General features: G+C 44.6%; 2 protein-coding genes across 2 annotated transcripts; both read left to right on the top strand.

Annotated features, from left to right (window-relative positions):
- Positions 1-2,244: 2,244 nt before the first annotated feature.
- Positions 2,245-11,810, top strand: atad5a (ATPase family AAA domain containing 5a; the record flags this gene model as incomplete). Its single annotated transcript, XM_080523163.1, has 21 exons — positions 2,245-2,277; positions 2,392-4,175; positions 4,619-4,775; positions 4,986-5,106; positions 5,200-5,251; positions 5,470-5,651; positions 5,760-5,908; positions 5,997-6,147; positions 6,264-6,623; positions 6,811-6,907; positions 7,046-7,128; positions 7,274-7,407; positions 7,518-7,695; positions 7,854-8,021; positions 8,196-8,438; positions 8,560-8,624; positions 8,789-8,978; positions 9,167-9,336; positions 9,544-10,484; positions 10,727-10,885; positions 11,627-11,810. 21 exons carry the CDS (start codon positions 2,245-2,247, stop codon positions 11,703-11,705), a joined length of 5,496 nt encoding a protein of 1,831 aa, XP_080379289.1. The 3' UTR covers positions 11,706-11,810.
- A 1,250-nt stretch (positions 11,811-13,060) lies between these two features.
- adap2 (ArfGAP with dual PH domains 2) lies at positions 13,061-17,140 on the top strand (the record flags this gene model as incomplete). Its single annotated transcript, XM_080523699.1, has 11 exons — positions 13,061-13,148; positions 13,727-13,857; positions 14,037-14,128; positions 14,517-14,605; positions 14,924-15,036; positions 15,573-15,722; positions 15,913-15,996; positions 16,322-16,384; positions 16,501-16,578; positions 16,738-16,966; positions 17,112-17,140. 11 exons carry the CDS (start codon positions 13,061-13,063, stop codon positions 17,138-17,140), a joined length of 1,146 nt encoding a protein of 381 aa, XP_080379825.1.
- Between the last annotated feature and the right edge of the window lie 2,167 nt (positions 17,141-19,307).

Raw genomic sequence — 19,307 nt, 5'->3', positions numbered from 1 at the left:
AGCTGCGCATGCGCGGGAAGACGGTCAGTCAAGACTCGGGGAGGGGCAAGTAAGTAAGGGAGGGAAGGAAGTATGGAGGTCCAAGTCTGTCAAAATTAAGAAATGTATTTCGTTATACTGTGTGTATTCATTCATTTATTTGTTCATACATTCATTTATGTGTCTATATATTTATTGTTAATTTTGACAGACTTGGTCCTCCATAAGAGTTCACTATAAATCAATGATTATATAAAAAGCAGCTCTGTGTCCTTTAATTGGTGTCCAACATAACATTGTACGGGGATATTTGTTCACTAACACCTTGTGCGCAGCGCGATTAAACTATCTCGTCTGTCAGTGGCATGGGAGGAAAAAGCCATCACATTAATTTGCATCCCTGACGGCTTCTTGATTGACAGGTTGTATTATGGAGCACAAGTATTGTACAGGTAAGTAACAATATGGTGGTCATCATGACATCATTCGTTTGTTTTTTCTTCTGAATGTTAATCAAAGGTATCGAGTTACTGATGACATCAGCACGTTATACCTTTTGTCAGACCAATAGACCTTATTAACATAAGAATCGTATCACCACCGACAACATAAATACATCAGCAGAAACCCCCCAAAATGCCATGTGAACCTGATTATAGGGGCGATTGCCTGAAACACATACACCACCTTAAACTAACAATATGTTTATTCATAAGTCAAGTTAAAACAACACAACAATATTACCATTCAAACCACTCATATATTTTATGATCATATACAATTATAGCAAATTATTTGTGATATTGCTGTGTCCAGAGACCTTATGACCGGTAGAGGTCAGAGGTCAGCAAATGATTTACATTAAAACGCTAGAGTGGGCGGAGTCTCACTCAACAACAGTTCACGACGTCATTCGTTAATGATTGGTGGATTCGGCAGTGGTAAAGGTTAACAATATTTGGCGCCCTTTGTACAAGAAGTCAGGCGGGTTTTCGAAAACACTGCGGCGTAGCCAGTTATCAGTGTAGTATTGCATTCGAATTTACGGAATAACTTAATATCTATGTAGACAATTGATTGTAATACTAATATATGTACTTGGCAGCTACTAGGGGAACAGTTTCCTAGTGCCTACTTTTCGCGCGCGATAGATAGCCATGTAATCGAACATTCGTCTGATAATGTCAAGGTATTGCACATAAATAAGCCAAGAACAGACAGGCAGCCACTTAGCAAACCACTCTACAATGGCAGTTATCATAGTTAGTAACTTAGTTTGGTCTTTTGCACTTTAGAGGGAGCAGTGAATGTGAATCTTCTGGATGTGTACGACACGACAACTTGGTAAGTGTTCTTTTGTTTTCCTTCGTCTGGGCAGGTCGTTCTCTAGCCTGTCACTGGGCTCGAGACATGACTGTTTTACTGTGGCCGAGTTACTGCTGCTGGACCGTCTCTAGTAGCTACTTCATTACATGCACATTTTCATTCTAGCTTTTCACCCCCCAAAAAAACACTACGAAAGGTGTCCTTGCAATAATGTTGGAATTTGGCTACATAATCATTTGAATGATGAATGAATGAATGAATGGTCTTTATTGTCATTGATATAGTACAGGTACCATACAACGAAATTTGGGAGGGGGGGCTCCCCTGGTGCTAGGAAAGAAATACTAAAAACAAGAAGGGAAAAGAGCTGGTTTACATAAATAAAGTCAATATACACTATCCACTATACTATACTACTGTACTATACAAATAAAACACTGTGCTGTACTCTATGCTATGCTATAAATATCCTAACATTCCCTATCTCTGAACCTTATGTGCACGAGGGTTGTCATATTGCACATAGTATTATTGCACATTCATTTAAAGTGTCGCAGTTTGCAGGTTTGAAATGTTCACAGTTGTGTTTCAGTATTGCACTTGATGACAATCTAGTAGCTGCCATCAATCCGTCCAGACTGTCCAGGGCCTAGAACCTAGGTCTTTGCTGTGTTCAGGGCCTGAATGGCCCTAGGGTAGAAGCTGAGCTTCAGTCTATTTGTCCTTGCGGACATGGTCCTGAACCGCCTGCCCAAGGGCAGCCGTTCCCAGGGTGGGATGGGTCTCTTTGATGAATCTAGCAAGTCAGCTGGACTAACCACTAAGCTAGTTAGTTAAATCCTCTAGAAATATGTTTGTCTTAATGTACGGAGTCTGCTTTAAACTAAAACCTTATCGTTCATGTTTTAGGTCTGTGAAATTATGGCTGGGGTGGTTGCAATGGCATCTGTCATTGAAGACTTTGAGACTCAGGTATGTATAATTGTCTAAGCAATAACATATGAATAATAGCATGAATTTGACGTTTAATGAGCTTTGTGTAACTTTATAGTGTCATCTTCTCATTGTCATTATTTTTCTTTACAGCCATGTAAGAAATCACGCAAAGATGGCGACTCTCCAACTGTCAAGACGATCACCAACTACTTTTCTCCCATGCCTAAGGAGAAACCATTCTCCCCACCCAAGTCCAACAACATCATGGACTACTTCAGCCGGAAGACCCCACCTGTCAGGGAGAAGGGCAACACCCTGGAGCAGCCCAAGGAGAACAGACACAGGCCTCAGCCTTCTGAAGCCCCTGGCCACCCAGAGACCACTGAGAGGCAACACAAGCAACCCCAGAAACGGGGAAGAAAGCCTAGCAAAGCTACCAAGCAGTTACAGAAGGTGTACAGTACAGACTCCACAGAGGACTGTGTGATTTGTGACGGTACAATAGACGAGGGAGATTCAGCAGACAATGCTGTGAGAAGCTTTGGTGTCCTGGGTAGTGATACAGCAGCTCTATTGGCCCAGATTAGTGCAGATGCCTGTGTGGCTGGGGAGTCAGATGGTGATGACATTGAGATTATATCTGCTAAAAAATCCCAAAACAACAAACATCATGAGGGAGACTTGAAAGGAGGCCCCCCAGTAAAGCAAGAACAAGGGGAAACCTGTGATGGCTCCTTTCCTAAAGTACCTCCAAGAGACAAGGTAAAACGGGGCCGACCTAAAGGGTCAAAAAACAAAAAACATAACCTTAACCCAAAAGGTCAAGCTAAGCAGCAGCAGGTGGAGGAAAGGGAGTGTGTGTCTGAGGTCAAGGAGGCTGAACTGTCCTTGTGTGATGCTAGCATGGAGGTCAATGTGGACGAGGCATCTCGACTGAATGGGAGCACCATCACCATTTCCTTTGAGGACTTCCTACAGAGCCAGGGGGAGAACGAAGGGGAGAGCATAGTCAACCTTGACCCAGAGGAGAAAGAGGTAGGCCTATTGGACGTGCCGAACGCCAGTGAAAATAGGGGTCCTGAGGAGCCGCCGTGTCCACAGCAGGTGTCTCCCCGAACCCTCACCATCCAAGCAGATGTGCATGCCGTCTCTCATAAGCACGAGCCAGTCAGGGCTGTGGAAAAAAAGATGTCCTCTATCTTTACCAAGAGGAAAGAGGAGGAGAGTGCAGCAGAGGTGAAGCCTGCGTCCTCTCCCTATCCGCAAGTTAGACCAGAGCTTTTGCCCACTCCCAAGAGGAAATCCAATGTGGTTTTGCTAGAGGAGGACCTGGAGATTGACGTTGTTGAATCAGATTCCACACCCAAGTGCACCCAGGTGGAGAGGAAGCAGTTTATGAGTGCCTTCAAGCAGGCCAGTGTAGATGGGGCCAAAGCCAAGCCTGGTAAGAGCCAGGGTAAGCAGAAGCAGCCTTCAGAGAAGGATTCAGCTGAGGCTGTGGACGAGGCAGCTGAGAAGGCACCCATCTCTGTCCCAGAGGCAGTGCAGCCCGACGCTGACAGTGCAGGAGGAAAGATAGCCAAGAAGAAACCTGGGAGAAGAGGGAGGAAGAAGGTCCAGGAGGAGAAGTCAGTCCCCTCACCTGCAACACAGGAAGAACCTGTTCCCATGGAGACGAATGAAGGGTCTGAGGCTAAAGCAACAGAGGAGCCCACCCCCACCTCCACACCGACAGTTAGGAGGTCTAAAAGAGATGTGTCCCTCAGGCAGACACCTGTCACTGAGAGTGAGACTGTCACCCCGGCACTAAAAACAAAGAGCCAAGGGAGGACTAAAGATGTCCAGATGTCCACCCCAAAGACGCCCAGGTCTAAACACAGAGTTTTCATGGCGGAGGTGCTCTGTCCAGCTGATGAGAAGGAAAGTCCCATCAGGTGAGGAACACCTGGGTCTTGGAGTAGAGCCATGGAATCATGTTTTTGGTATTGATTATCTGTGTTGTTTTGTCCATTGTACTTAGTTGTAATGTCTACTATTCTTAACTGTTGTTTCATTTTCTTTCTTAGGATGAGATTTACCAGAGTCTTCTCAAACTCAAAATCTGAGGGTGGAAGTGATTTTGAAATACTGAGTCCAGTTAAGGTGATTGTCATTATCTGTTGAAGAACGCAAAGCCTGATATTTGGAATAATATTAAGGGAATGATTCATTGTGGATGTTATTTTAACCTTTCTACGGTGTGGTCATAAATAGTGCTTGAGTTTGTATATATATATTATATTTATATATAAGTATATATACGTATATATTTTATGTTTTAAATGTTAATGTCTTACTATGTCTAAATGTCTTACTATTTGAATTCTCTTATTCAGAGATCAAATGCATCCAAGAAGAGAAAACAGGCCAAAAAGTTGGTGGAGAAAGCACGAGCTATAAAGCAGAGTAGGAAGGCTGCTGCAGAGGAGAGAGAATCCTTGCGAAGGTCTTCACGGAGTCAGCCCTCCACCAAGAAGAGCTACTGTGAGGATGAGGTACTGTCCCTGTGCTGAAGAGCTTTTTATTTAAACAATGCTTAACATGATTTAAACAGTGCTTATTAGATGTTTTCTAATGTGCCCCCACTAGATTTTTCCTAATATCTGTCCATATAATTTACTGCTAATTACATTTGCTGTGCAGTAAAGCCATGTTCATAGGATCAATTAATTAATTCATAATTCCGTGGACTGTTATTTGTTCAGGACTCTGTGGTTTTCCTTGCTGCTCAGGCAGCACCGGAGAAAGGCAAACCTCAGAAACGGTTACGGAGCATGAATGAAGTTCTGGGGAGAAATGTAGCCAAAGAGGGCAAGAATCCAGCAGGTATTTTGTAATTGTTTGCAATAGAGTTATAGATTTGGATTTTCCAAACCTGCTCATAGAAGGACTAACATGAATGTCATGTATTGTATTCAGCTCCCAAAAAGGCTCAGAAGACAGCAGTCATATCCATCTTTGATGAAAGCAGGTAAATACCTACTTGGCTCAAACTAACACTTTAATATGTTTATGTCTCGTCAAGGAAACCAGTGACTACTCTATTGCATATGCATCATGTTCTCCGTGTCCACGTGGCCATCTGTTGATTTACTCATAGCTTATTACTTATAAGTTCAACTTTTACCATCCACAACTCTTACAACACAACACTTTTTAAATGTGGACCTCATGCTCTCCCTCTTCTAGCCACGAAGGTTCAGAGAACTCCCAAGATAATGAGCAGTTCCGGGCACGAAAAGAGTTCCTGAAGAGTGGTCTACCTGACTCCTTCAAGAAACAGATTGCCAAAAGTGCTGCCACCAAAGATGCCTATACTGTGTCCTGCTCCTCCGTCCAACCATTAGTGCATGTGTTACAGACTCCCCAGGGTGAGTTATTTAGCTCACACCTTGACCAAAGTTGTCCCATCGCTTTGATACAATAACTGGGATTTGCACCAGCAAACCAGAAGCCTGATTCTTCTTTTTCCTTTACAGACTGCCCTCTTTGGAGTCTACCATGGCCCGTCTCTCAACTCTTACAGTGCCTGAAAAAGCTTCGCTGCTTGCCTTCAAACCCACTTCCATCCCTTGATGGTTTATCTTGTTGCACGACTGTGTCAGCTTCTAGAGTTGACAGTGAAAGGGTACGTTTAGATTGCTTTTACATCAAGTAAACAGTGGTTGCTTGAATTAGTCATTTTAGATAACTGAAGTGATTTGCTGTTGACACAGGGCTCTGGCTGGCGAGAGGAGTTCTCTGAGCCCATCCGTGAGTTCCTCATGGGGGAGATCAGTGCGTCCAATCCTCCCTTCCCCGTCCAGCGGTATCTTACACGTTTCCTCAAGAGGCGCACAGACCACCTCATACAATGCACAACATCAGGTCAGAGGGAGACACCTGACTCTGCTTCTTTGGAATTTCACCCAATCATAATAGAAATATCAAATACACTTACTGACTTACTGAAATGCTAATGAGACCACTTTTCTACTCTTTAGAACCAGACCCTGTCACCAGAGTCCCCAGTGCCCCGGTGTCAGCTGAGGCGGTGGGGGGGAAGAGGAAGCGTGTGGATGAGGGTGAAGTGCCAGGGAAGGTTGCCAAGAAACAGAGGTCCAGTAAGTTGTCAGAGGAGAAGACCATTGTGATCACAGACCACCCAGGTATAAAGCCAACAGGGGATACCTCTACCCCTCCGCTCCCTAGGAGGGGAGGGCGTAAGAGCCGGGCTCAGAGGTGCAAGGAGGAGGAGGAGGAGGAGGCGAAACCCTCTGTGGAGAACACGCCACTCTCCCCTCAGAGTGACTGTGTGGTGCTGATAGAAGACTCCCCATTGGCAGAAAACTCTGGGAAAGAAGGTGAAGAGCATATCAAATAATTAAATCTAAAACTTCAGACCTCATGGCACCTATTGTGATGGCTAAAGATGGGAAATAATGTATTCCGTTGTGTGATTTGGTCGTTCTTGTTTCCCCTTTTTACCTTACACAATCGGTTTTAAAATCTCTGTCAGCTTACTGACTTTAACTGCTCTCATTTCAACAGACTTGGTAAAAGAGGATGTGTTGTGGACAGAGAAGTACCAACCACAGCACTCCAGTGATGTCATAGGCAACACTGGCTCAGTGAGGAGGCTGCACAGGTAAGGCACTATGAAGGTGTCAGTGTGTGTGTCCTAGGCACCCTCTATAGATCAATATATGAATCAATGGTTTCAATACCTGGCTCCTTGTGTGAAAGGCTTCATTCACAAACAAACTTTTCATTGGTACTTTTGTAGTTGGCTGAAGGAGTGGAAACTCAGAGCCGACCAAGAAGAGAGGAAAAAACAGAAGGAAAAGAAGCAAGAAGAAGGCAGCAACGGTAAGAGACAATTAAATACAAAACAATGTTGTCTTGTCCCACTGCTGGACTATCTCAGATAGCACCAAGTCATGAGAAGTGAAACATCTTCTATGAATGTGTACTGCACTATAACAGCCTAGTGTTTCCCTTTTCATCTGCTCAGACTCCTGGGACTGTGAGGAAGGGGATGCTCAGGAGGGGGAGGACCTGATGTGTAACACCCTGCTGATCACTGGCCCCACGGGGGTGGGCAAGACCGCTGCTGTCTACGCCTGCGCCCTGGAGCTCGGCTTCAAGGTCCCTTCACGTCTACCATTGGCAGCATGTGTCAGCCAGTGCAACATGTTGCACGGTTCTGTTCATAGTGTCTGTGTGTCTAACCTGCCCCCCTCCCTGTTGATCCCCAGGTGTTTGAGGTGAACGCGTCATCCCAGCGCACCGGTAGGCAGATCCTGTCACAGCTGAAGGAGGCCACCCAGTCCCACCAGGTGGACGTCCAGGGGGTCAACGCCCACAAGCCCTGCTACTTCAACAACTCCAGCAGCAGCAGCAGCAGCAGCTCTGTCAGGCCAGGAATCTCACCCAGTGAGTGGAGTACCCTTATGCTTTGACTAGGACTGGCTACCTTTGTGGTTTTCCTTTGAGAACTTGTTTCTCCAGTTTGGATATGTCCCATAGTTCATTACAGTAACCGGGTTACTTTGGCTTGAAGATGAAATGTTCTTATTTCTTCCATCTCCCAGGGAAGGTGAACTCTCCCCGCAGGGTGGTCTCCTCCCCGAGAAAAGCCCCCCAGTCCCCACGTGGCCCCAAGAGAGGAGGCCTGGCCCCCACCTCCCTGGCCAGCTACTTCAAAATGGGTCGACCCACCAACAAAGAACCTGGCAACCAAGACAAGAAGCAACAAACGGGTACGTCAACCGAACTTTTATCTTTCGTTTCTGGTTTCTGTCGAGCTGTTTCCTATAGGGCCTGGGGTTAGGGAAACCTGGCCCAGACAACATAGAAAAGTGAATAATACCAGAATTTGTGCATAATAATAATAATAATGTTGATGTTTTAACTTTTTCTTCCTCTCCACACAGCCGATCCCAAGAAGACTACAAAAGCAAAAGAGAGTGCCGTTAAGACAAAGACGAAAGATCCTCCCAAGGAACCACCAGCCACCAGAAAGGAGTCTTCCAGTGAGGAGCAGGGCAAGAAAGCAGCCACGTCGCTCATTCTGTTTGAGGAGGTGGATGTGATTTTTGATGACGACTCAGGGTTCCTGGCTGCCATCAAAACCTTTATGACCACCACCAAGAGACCAGTGATCCTCACGACCAGTGGTGAGTGCAGGGCGGTCCTTGGTTAACGGTCATGTGGAACATACAGAGAACTGTCAGGTGTGATGTAACAATGCCCTTGCACTATTTGGACCTTCATCTTATCTTGCGTCTCTTCCTCTAGATCCCACCTTCAGTGCCATGTTTGATGGCTATCTCGAAGAGATTCATTTCAAAGCGCCCTCAGTGGTAAGACTACCATATTATTCCCTCAACCTCTTATCCTGTGTAATCTTGGGTCGTATGGTTGCTAACCAGGTTGCTGTTGACTTATTGAGGGAACCCCATTATCTTGGTTGCACGCCCAGGTCTAGTAGCTGTACTGTAGTGACAGCTCTCACTCCTTCGTACAGGTGAATGTGGTGAGCTACCTGCAGCTTCTGTGTCTGGCTGAGAACATGCGGACAGACCCCCGGGACGTGTCCTCTCTGCTCAGCCTCAACAGGGGCGACATCAGACACAGCCTGCTACACCTGCAGTTCTGGACACGCAGTGCCGGGGGGTGCCAATTACCCCGTCCCACCCCAGACTCAGCCCCCACAGGTAAGAGACGGAGAGACAAGGGACTTTATGGAAATTCTTAGTTGGTGTCTTGAAAAAGACACAAGGTGTATCAGTTTATTTTTTTAAAGATTATCTAGTTCACCTGTTATGAGCAGTACTATGTGAAATTCTCTTGAGTAGTGTGTTTTAACTTACAGTAATAAACAAATCATGTTGTGTGTGTTCAGCAATGGCGCTCCAGCTGAAGACAGAGGGATCTGGAGAGGCAGTGGAAGCTGGGTCTGTGTGTGAGGGGGCGATCCCAACCCCCCTGCCCCCCTGTGACACCGGCTGCACAGAGAGCTTGCTTGGATTGCTGAACATCGAACCAGAAAGGGACGTGTACGACCTCCTCAGGGTAGGCTGTCCACCTCATATCCCCTCACTGCACTTAGAAGCATTCTACAGAATGGGTTTACTACCTCTTGTACCTCGTAGTATGTAATGCAACTTATGTTTTAATGAATACCAAAGAAACATTAGTTATTAGCTTATTGTCATGTGAGTATCTTAGTGTATTCCTGACTGTACCGTGAGTCATAACTGAAGTGTGTCGCCTCCTCAGAGCCAGTCCACAGTGGAGCGGGGCTGCCTGGAGCTGCTGACAGAGAGCAGGAGGAGTGGAGTGGACCTGTTGTACTCCAACATGGCGGCTCTGCTGCCTCTGCCTGTCACAGACCTGACCATCACAGCCTGTAGACCAACCCAAGAAGTGGTCAACAGGACACAGGAAGAGCCTAGCACTGAGCCACGGGAAGTAGTCAGCATGGGACCTCAGACTGAATCACAACAGCAGACTGACCCACTGGCCCACCCCGTGCTCCTGCAGGTGGCAGAAGGGTTGGAGGACGGCAGCCCAGTGAAGGTGTCCTCCAGGATGAAGAGGAAAAAGCAGCACTGTTTAGACTCCGACTCTGATTCGGACGACGCCTTCCTCTCTCTTCCCAAACCACAGAGCTCTCCTCCGACAGCCTCCCAATCAGAGGACAACACCACTGACAAGGAGGAGGGACCTCAGACTGGAAAGGAAGTGGCACAGGCTTCTGTTCCTGTCCCTGTGAGAACGAGGAGGGTGCCATTGACCCCAGAGCAGAGGATGAAGAGCGAGCCTGTGTCCCACTGTCTGGGCTCCCTGGCTGAGTTCCTGGACCACATGTCCTTCCTGGACGCCTCCCTGCTTTCTCAAACACCACACACAGGGGGCGCCAGAGAGACTCATGTGTTTGGTCTTACCGGCAGATCAGAGACGAAAGACGGGATGACCGACGAGCCCAGGGAGGGGTGTGATGGAGGGAGCTGGGCGGAGGGAGTGAGAGCGGTGGAGATCCAGGCTTCTGTGGAGGCTCTGAGCTTTGAGAGGTGCAGGACTGGGGTGGCTGAGGCGTGGGGCAGGGCCCAGGCTCTGGAGGGGGAGCTGGGGAAGGAGGCTGTGATGGAGCTCACTCTCCCTGTGGCGCAGCACAGACAGGCCTTCAGCCTCACTCAGGACAGCCCCTGTGAGCCAAAGTGAGTTGTCTCTCAGTCCTTTCAGCATTTAATCCATGTGATCAGTAGGCAGGTAGGGTATTGCTTATATTGAGCAGCTTCATAAACATGTTTAAATGCTTTTTGAATATTTTGTTTATCCATTATTTTCATCTTCCAGTACTGTTGTAGTGTCAAACATTTGAAAGACATACTTTTTTCAGGACATTTGGGGTAATAGAGGAGTGTCTTTTAACCTGTTGTTTGCTGCGCTCCTGTTCCAGGGTTCTCCAGAGGAGGAGGGAGGTCATTGACACTCTGCTCTCCAGCCGAGGGTTTGGGACTCTGGGTAACAGACCGGCAGTAGCTGTAGACTACCTTCCATCCCTACGAGCCATCTGTAGGGCAGAGACACTCAAGGAGCAGGGCAAGGTGAAACGCAGGTGAGAGGTCAGGGGTTCTAGAAATGCTGGTGTTCAGAGCTACATTATATCATTTCTAGGGTTCGCCCAACTCTCTTCCACCCCAGGTTTCTGCTCTACTTCACTGTGAAGTAAGTAAGTTGCCTTGTATGCCTTGTACATTCGAGCTAGAACGGCCCTTAGGGCAACAGCCTATCTCCTGTTTCTGTACCGTGAGGCAGCTTGATGTACAAGTCCGTCCCCCCCCCGGACAGGATCCAAGTCTACCAAATATATGCCATTTAGCTGACGGCTTTACCCAAAGCGACTCGCATTGCAGTGAGTATATATGGTATATGGTTATGGAAACTTATCTCTCTGTAGATGATTGATATTGTTAGTACACGATTGTTAGTACGCTTATGCATGGGTTTACTAGAGAAGCCCATGACACGTCTTGCTGAGGGTGGAAATCGAGACGTGGTCTATATGAGTATGAACAGGATGTTGGTTCATTTCTGCTCAACCAAGTGTGTGAGTTTTTTCTGAAGTGATGTAGGTGGTAATTGACTATAAATATGTCAGTTCTACATGCTACACTATTGAGGTAAAAAAAAAAAAAGGAACTGTGCAACTTGTTATGTGTCTAGTCTATTTGTGTCTGAGATTGTTTCACTTATCACACCCAGTCAATGGCACATTTTATGATGTATAAATCCTCAATAGGGTTGGAATCTGACCCGTCTCTCTCTCTCTCTCCCCCCCCCACACACACACTTTCAGGTTTCTGCACTATCTGGATTCTATCCACCTGGGCATTCCCAAGAGCACAGTGCGACACCTGGCGGAGGACTTCCCCTGAACTACACTAGTATCATCACTTTAAACTGGAAATTGAATACAGATGTGCTATCTTATCTGACACTTGATTACTGTATTGAAGCAATCATCAGCTTGGTTGGTTGTGATCCCACCAGAAATCAGCTTGATTAAATGCTATTTCCTGCCATATGCATTTGTACAGTAATATTAAACAGTGGGAGCAGTGTGACTTTATGTTTGTTTAGTGTACATTTGTATCAGTGTGATTTATGTAGATGTGCTTTGTGATGTGATTTTGATTTTGATTTTGATTTGATTTTGTGATGTGATTTTGAGATGTGTTTGTGGTTTGCTTTGCTTTTTAATCAAGTACGGTAATACATTAGAGTTTGCTTGTGGAGAGCAAATATTTACCTATTTGTACAAATAAACAAACATAAAGTCACACTGCTCCCACTGTTTAATATTACTGTACAAATGCATATGGCAGGAAATAGCATTTAATCAAGCTGATTTCTGGTGTTAATGTTTCACGTGTAACATTTTAACATATTTGTAAAATACACTTGTAGAGTTTGTTTGTATAAAGGCTATGTTGCTTATTTGATATTGTCAAACCACACAAGATGAACACAATCCTGTTAATGCACTCTGGACCTCACTTTTTTTTTACTGTTCAATTAAAGTCCACAAGTTCATTTGTCGGTCATAAGCGTTACTCCCACATGAATCACAATGGTATAAAAAATATTATTTGAGTGAATAAAGGTTTGTATCACATTTCAGGGCCTGTTGTGTATTTCTTTTTTGCATAGGAGTAGCTATATCTATTATTGACTTTGTTTTGATGTCTAGCTGTAATCCATCACTAGCCTGCATGTGTGAATTTAGATTTGGTTGGGTTTTTGCTAACTAGTTATGACCTTAAAAGCTAAGATTTAGAAGTAGCACATCATCTCATAGATGTAGAACCTTTTGACTCATTGTCACAACGAAACAAATCATTGGCTGATCAAAGTTGTTAGAGCATGGCGCGCTGGGACCATATATACTTCAATGTAAGTCGCATTAGAAAAAAGCGTCAGCGAAATGGCATAGATTATCAAAGCGTCAGGCCGTTTATTATCAGTAATATTGCTCCGAGTTGAGGTTGTCAGTAATTAATGCGAACAGATATATGAGGCTCAGGAGTTCAATGAGCACACGTCAGTTTTGCATTGTGTTCAAGTGTAGTGGGAGGTCACACGCATTTTAACATTGACACTTGTTCTAGCTTTCGCATTGACAAGCTGTCAAACAACCTTTGAAACGTTTATTGTAAAATGGTCAGTGAGCACTACGTAACCTTATGATTGGGATTTCAAACATTGATCTGAGTTTTTTATTTGCGACATTATGTCAAACCATGACCGAAACAAAAAGATTTTACTGGAATTGGTCAAACTGCCGGAGAACAATCGATGCGCAGACTGTGGCGCCGCGGGTGAGTGACAGACCTTTGAGGGGTATCTCCGTTTCAATGGAATTGTTATGTATTGAAAGAGACATTTATGAAAATATCACGTTTAGGCCTATTTTAAAACTCTTAATTTTCGGATAATTTCATGTATGTGTGCGCGTGCGTGTGTCTTTGTATGAAAGAATGAATGAATGGTCTTTATTGTCATTAATACAGTACAGGTACCATACAACGAAATTTGGGAGGGGGGGCTCCCCTGGTGCTAGGAAAGAAAAATACTAAAACAAGAAGGGAAAAGAGCTGGTTTACATAAATAAAGGCTATATACACTATCCACTATACTATACTGTACAAATAAAACACTGTGCTGTACTCTATGCTATGCTATAAATATCCTAACATTGTGCGGTTATGAATCAAGTTTTATTTATGATCGTACACCCACTACATAGAACTTATAACGAATTTTCAGAAGAACTTCCATTTGTTGATCATCAGATCAACCCACATTCATGACTCTCGTGTTCAGCTCTGTTTAGCCATTGAGTGATTATGTGGGCCTTTCTAGTTGTGTTTAACCTCTCTTCGTCTGCACACTGTAGACCCAGACTGGGCATCCTACAAGCTTGGGGTGTTTGTGTGTCTGAACTGCTCTGGTACACACAGAAACCTGGTCACTGTCAGCCGCATCAAATCCATCCGGCTGGACTTCTGGGATGATGAGCTGGTGGAGGTATGGACCTCTGTGGTATCGTCCTCACTCATAGTCCTGGATATGGAGAACTGTTTTTGATACTATTGTTTCCTGTGTCAGCTCCATGACCCATTCAGTGAACTACAGCGTTTTTATGTCCTCTTTTTCTCTGCATATACCGGTATGTCTCCTTTTGGGGGGTTGGTGTATGACTGAAGTTCATGAAAGCCAATGGAAATACCACTGTGCAAGCTTTATATGAGAAAGCAGTACCATTGTTCTACTATCGGCCCCAGCAAGAGGATTGTGCGTAAGTTACCTCTGGACTCGTCTGGAGATCCCTATTGTTGTGGCAAAATGGCAGCATTTTGGAGAAGTAAAGGATTGCTGATGTTGCAGTACAGTGTAGGGTGGGGAAGGAAACAGCATGTATTGTTCTTAGATAAACAGAAGTGCAACCACTCACCATCGAATTGGCTTCAATAATTGTTGCCACTAGCAGCATTTTGTCAGTGATTGACTTGCTCTCCCCCCCAAAAAGACATGGCATAATAAGAGTCTTGTTTGGGGTTCGATGTGCCTTATAAAACATACTGTAGGGGAAAAGCAAGGCATCAGCAACACAATGATCAGACAACCCTGCTTTCTCTTCATGCTCAGTGATCCCAGTATAACATCTCACCCCCACTTCACCCTAGCGTCCTGAGAGAGCAATGGATAAGATCCAAATATGAGAGGATGGAATTTACTGGAGAGACCAAGTACCCCCCTCTGGCCTACACCACAGGTTGAGTGCCTTTATTCCCATTCTACAGGTTTCATACATATTGAATACATATACTGTATATATATTACAAGATAGTTTGCCTTTTCTTCAGTTTCTGTATTGCGTGCTATCAATCAAAATGACCCACTTAGTTTCTGACCAGATCATAAGGGAAGTGGAACACTTGCAGCACCAATATAGTTTGTTCCTCATAGACAAACATGTTATTATCAGCATACATATGGTGCCAACGCTCCTTTCATTTCAGCAGGACCCACATGTTTTGAACACTCAGGGGAATGTGACAGATTACTTACAGTATCATTGGGTCCATTCCAGGTTTCTATGAAGGAATACTATGGAAGAAGGGGAAGGAAAATGGACATTTTCTCAAAAGGAAGTTTGTTCTGTCAGAGAAGGAATTCACCCTGGCCTACTACAACAAGGAAGATGTAAGCATGAGAGGTGGATGGGGGGGGGGGGGGGTGGCTTTGGCTCAGGATGGGGTGGTGGCTTTGGCTCAGGATGTAGAGCCGGCGTCTAATGATCGCAAGGTTTGCGGTTTGATCCCTGGCTGGCCACGTGTTGAGGTGTCCATGGGCAAGACACTGAACCCCAAATTGCTCCCAATGAGTGGGCCGGCGCCTTGCATGTTAGCTTGCCGCCATTGGTGTGTGAATGTCTTTGTGAATGGCTGAATGAGAGGCCATTGTAAAGCTCTTTGGAATAATAAGTGCAGTCGATTTACCATTTAGAGATCCTTGACATGGCCAACGTAAATAAACTGAATTGCTACTCTGCTGTTGATAGTCACTTGATTTTAAAAACATGAACATAGTTTCAGTGGTTGTGAAGATTGTAACAAACATGTAACATACATTTAGCATTTTTTTTTTGTTGCTGAAATCAGGTATGCTACACATGCTGTTTTAGTAAAGCCACATTTTGTGTTGATGCAGCTTTTTACATTATCATTCTGCGCCCTCAGGAGTCCAAAGGGCCCAAGGCGGTCATCTCAGTCAAAGACCTAAATGCCACTTTTCAACCGGAGAAGATTGGTCATGCCCATGGAATGCAGATAACCTATCTTGAGGGCAATCACATCAGGAACCTCTTTGTCTACCATGAGAGTGCTGAGGTGGGCCATGCTTTCTTTTTATATCTCTCTGAATAGTCTTATATACCTTATATACCTATAAACAAGTCTTAGATATTTGCTGTTTTCTAAGTATTGACAGTTAGATGGAAATAGCTGTAAGTCAATACCATTAGCATTAGTTGACATCCATTTCATCTTGGAAAACCAACCATTTAGTTTTGCCCCTTAGGAGATTGTCTCTTGGTTTAACGCCATTCGTGCTGCTCGATTTGCGTACCTGAAAACAGCATACCCCACAGGAAGTGATAAAGATGTAAGTTTTGAGCACCCTTCTTACTGTGATTGACTATCAGTATATGCTTGTGTTATACCTCATTTGTATGTCTGTATGACTGTCATGTGAAGAGGTCTTGACTTGTTTTGACTTAAACGTTCATGAGCCAATGCATTTAGAGGAAGTTGTTTGAGTTTCAGTTATAGGAGGCTACCATACGATGGTCTTTCCAGTAACTGCAACTTGGTTTTTATGCTAATCAGATTTTTTGAGGTTGTTGCATAACCTCGGTTTAAAATGTACACATCTAGAAAAGCCAACTGGTAGATCTTCTGTATTCTTCCATGTGATCTTATTTTGACAGCTGATACAGAGGATAACCAGAAAGTACCTTAAAGAGGGATTCATGGAGAAGACAGGTCCCAGAGTGGGTAGTTCTCTTACTAGTCTGTACTTAATTACTAGTCTGTACTACAAAATGGTGACAACCGACTATTTATTACATTTATGAACATGTGAAATGCGAATGTGTTTGTTGGGTAGAAAAGGGAGTCGTTCAAAAAGAGATGGTTCGTTCTGGACTCCCAGGACAGGAAGCTCCTCTACTTTAAAGGCCAACTGGTAAGAAAGAAGTCGTCCTCCTATAACACCAAATTAAATCCTATGAACTTAACATGCACGCGTGTGTGTGTATACAGGCATCAGGTTTTTCCCTCTTCTTTATTTCACTCTCTCCACTCTTTTGCGTGTGTGCATGTGCATGTGTGTGCATGTGCCTAGGATGCTGAGGAGCAGGGGGTGGTGTTCATTGGCCCAGAGAGCAGTGGTTACTCTGTTCAGGACTGTGCTCCAAAATGGGCCAGAGGGAACAAGTGGAAGTGTGGCCTCATGATGGAGACACCAGGCCGGCAGTTTGTCTTCATGTGTGAGCAGGAGAGCGAGCAGAGAGAGTGGATGGAGGCTCTCAGAAAGGTCATCTCAAGACCCATGCAACCCCAGGACTACACCAGTAAGAGCCAGAGCACATAGAACACACACACACACACACACACACACACACACACACGTATACATACACACAGTGTGCAGCATATTGATCTGCATATAAAGAAGAGCCAAATAAACAACTGTTGCCTTACTATGTCTTCCTACAGCTGAGGCCAACATCCGTGGGAAAAGATGACTGACAAAGAATGGTTCAGGAAGAGAGAGGACATCCATCAACACTGGCAGTGTTGTTTTGAAGGGTCCAAGTCAAGTGGACTAACCACAGAACACACTCAAGCAGATGGGCAGTGATTACACAATGCTTGCCACCACTGGACCCTCTCTTGTGCAAAGACTGATTGATTGATTGATTGAAAACTTTATTAGAAGATTTGCAGAAGTAGGTACATGAAAGTACATATTACATACACGGTCAACTAACAGGATAAAAACCCAAGAAAGCCACTGGCTTATTTCAATTGGGGTCCTTGATTCTCAATTCATCGTTACATGTAAGACAGACAAAAAAGCTAGTACTATCTACAAGATAATACAGACAAATAACTATTACTATCTACAAGATAAACACACATCCATCATGGGAAGAACAATACAACAAAACATAAGGTATGTACAGCGGGTAGGACAGGTGGGGACATACACCACAGGTGGGGGCGGGGGACAAAACACAAAGTATGTACAGTGGGTAGTTCGGGTCTTTTAATCTGATTTTTGATTTAGAGGGTCCAGTTACGGATTGCAGCCTCCTGTAAATGTTTTTTGAGAGTGGTTTTGAAGGTGGGCAGTGTTTTGCACTCCTTTAAGATTATAGGAAGGGCGTTCCACATTTTTACTGCATAGTTTGCAAACGAGTTTAACCCCTTGTTTGTGGTGCAACGCGGTTGAACGTGGTTCGTGGAGCTTCCTCTGGTGTTGTATGTGTGGACGTTGTTCACTTTTTGGAAGTATGTTGACAGGTACTTGGGTGTCTTTGTGGTGTAGCGTATCTTGAAGACCAGGCCCAGTGCAAGCTGCTGCACTCTGTCAACTACTCGTAGCCAATCAAGGCTCAAAAAATGAGCAGCGGTTAGATGTGTCCTAGGGTTGAGGCCTAGCAGAAGCCTAACCAGTTTATTTTGGGCTGTCTGGAGTCTTGTTTTATGGGCCTTTGTGGTTCTATAGTACCATGATGTTACGGCATAGTCGAAGTGACATTGAATGAGAGCTCCTGATAGGGTCCTCAGTGTGTTTTTACTGACAAGTGAGGATATCCTGTACAAGAATCTAGTTCTATGGTTCACTTTTTTGATTACTTTTGCTGCCATTTTATCTCCGGAAAGATTTGCCTCTAAGATGGAGCCCAGGTATGTAATATCCTCTTTTCTTGTGATATTAATGTTACCCACTTTTATTTTAAAATTTTCAGCCTTTCTGAGTTTAGATGGGGATCCGTATAGGATGGTTTCAGTTTTACCTAGGTGTATTGATAGTTTATTGTCAGCTAGCCAGATGCAGATTCTACTCAGTTCAGTGCTTAGCGCTTTTTCCACCTGCAATATGTCCCTGTCAGAGACCAGCAGAGCCGAGTCATCCGCGAACAGGAACAAATTGCAATCACATGCTGATGACATGTCATTCACATATATTAGGAACAGTAAAGGTCCCAAAATGCTTCCTTGTGGAACGCCGCAGGTCACTGGGAGGGGGGGGGACAGTGTTCCGTTCACACTAACCACCTGTTCCCTCCCCTCTAAGTAGGATTGCATCCAGCTCACCGATGTTCTATCGAACCCAATTGCTTTCAGTTTATCTAACAATATGTGGTGATCTACTGTGTCGAAGGCCTTCTGGAGGTCCAGCATGACCATGCCGCAGTACTTGCCCGAGTCCACCTCATGGTTGATGTGGTCGTTCAAATAGAGAAGGCATGTGTCAGTGGAATGGGATGTTCTGAATCCTGATTGAAATTCATACATCAGCTTTTTTTCGGTAAGGTACCTATCGACCTGTTCATAAACTATTTTTTCCATAAGTTTCGAGATGGAATTAAGAATAGAAACAGGTCGGTAGTTGCCTGGGTCTAATTTGCTTCCTTTTTTATACAGTGGGGTTACCCTTGCTATTTTAAAGTCAAGGGGGACGTGTCCCTGTTTGATGGAGAGGTTTATTATGTGGGTGATGATTGGGGTAATGGAGGCAGCTGAGTCTTTTAGAAATCTGGCTGGAATATTGTCATGGCCCGTGGCCTTTTCTGAGTGTAGAGCGCCTAGCTTTTTAAACACCTCATCGTTTGACACCATGGAGAGTTTAAAATCATCATTGCGTACACCCAGTTTATTGTAGAACTCACGGATGTGCTCTAC

Source organism: Nansenia antarctica (assembly GCF_963989245.1).
Source record: "Nansenia antarctica genome assembly, chromosome: 2".
Classification (NCBI taxonomy): domain Eukaryota; kingdom Metazoa; phylum Chordata; class Actinopteri; order Argentiniformes; family Microstomatidae; genus Nansenia; species Nansenia antarctica.
This window is presented reverse-complemented; position numbering and strand designations above follow the sequence as displayed.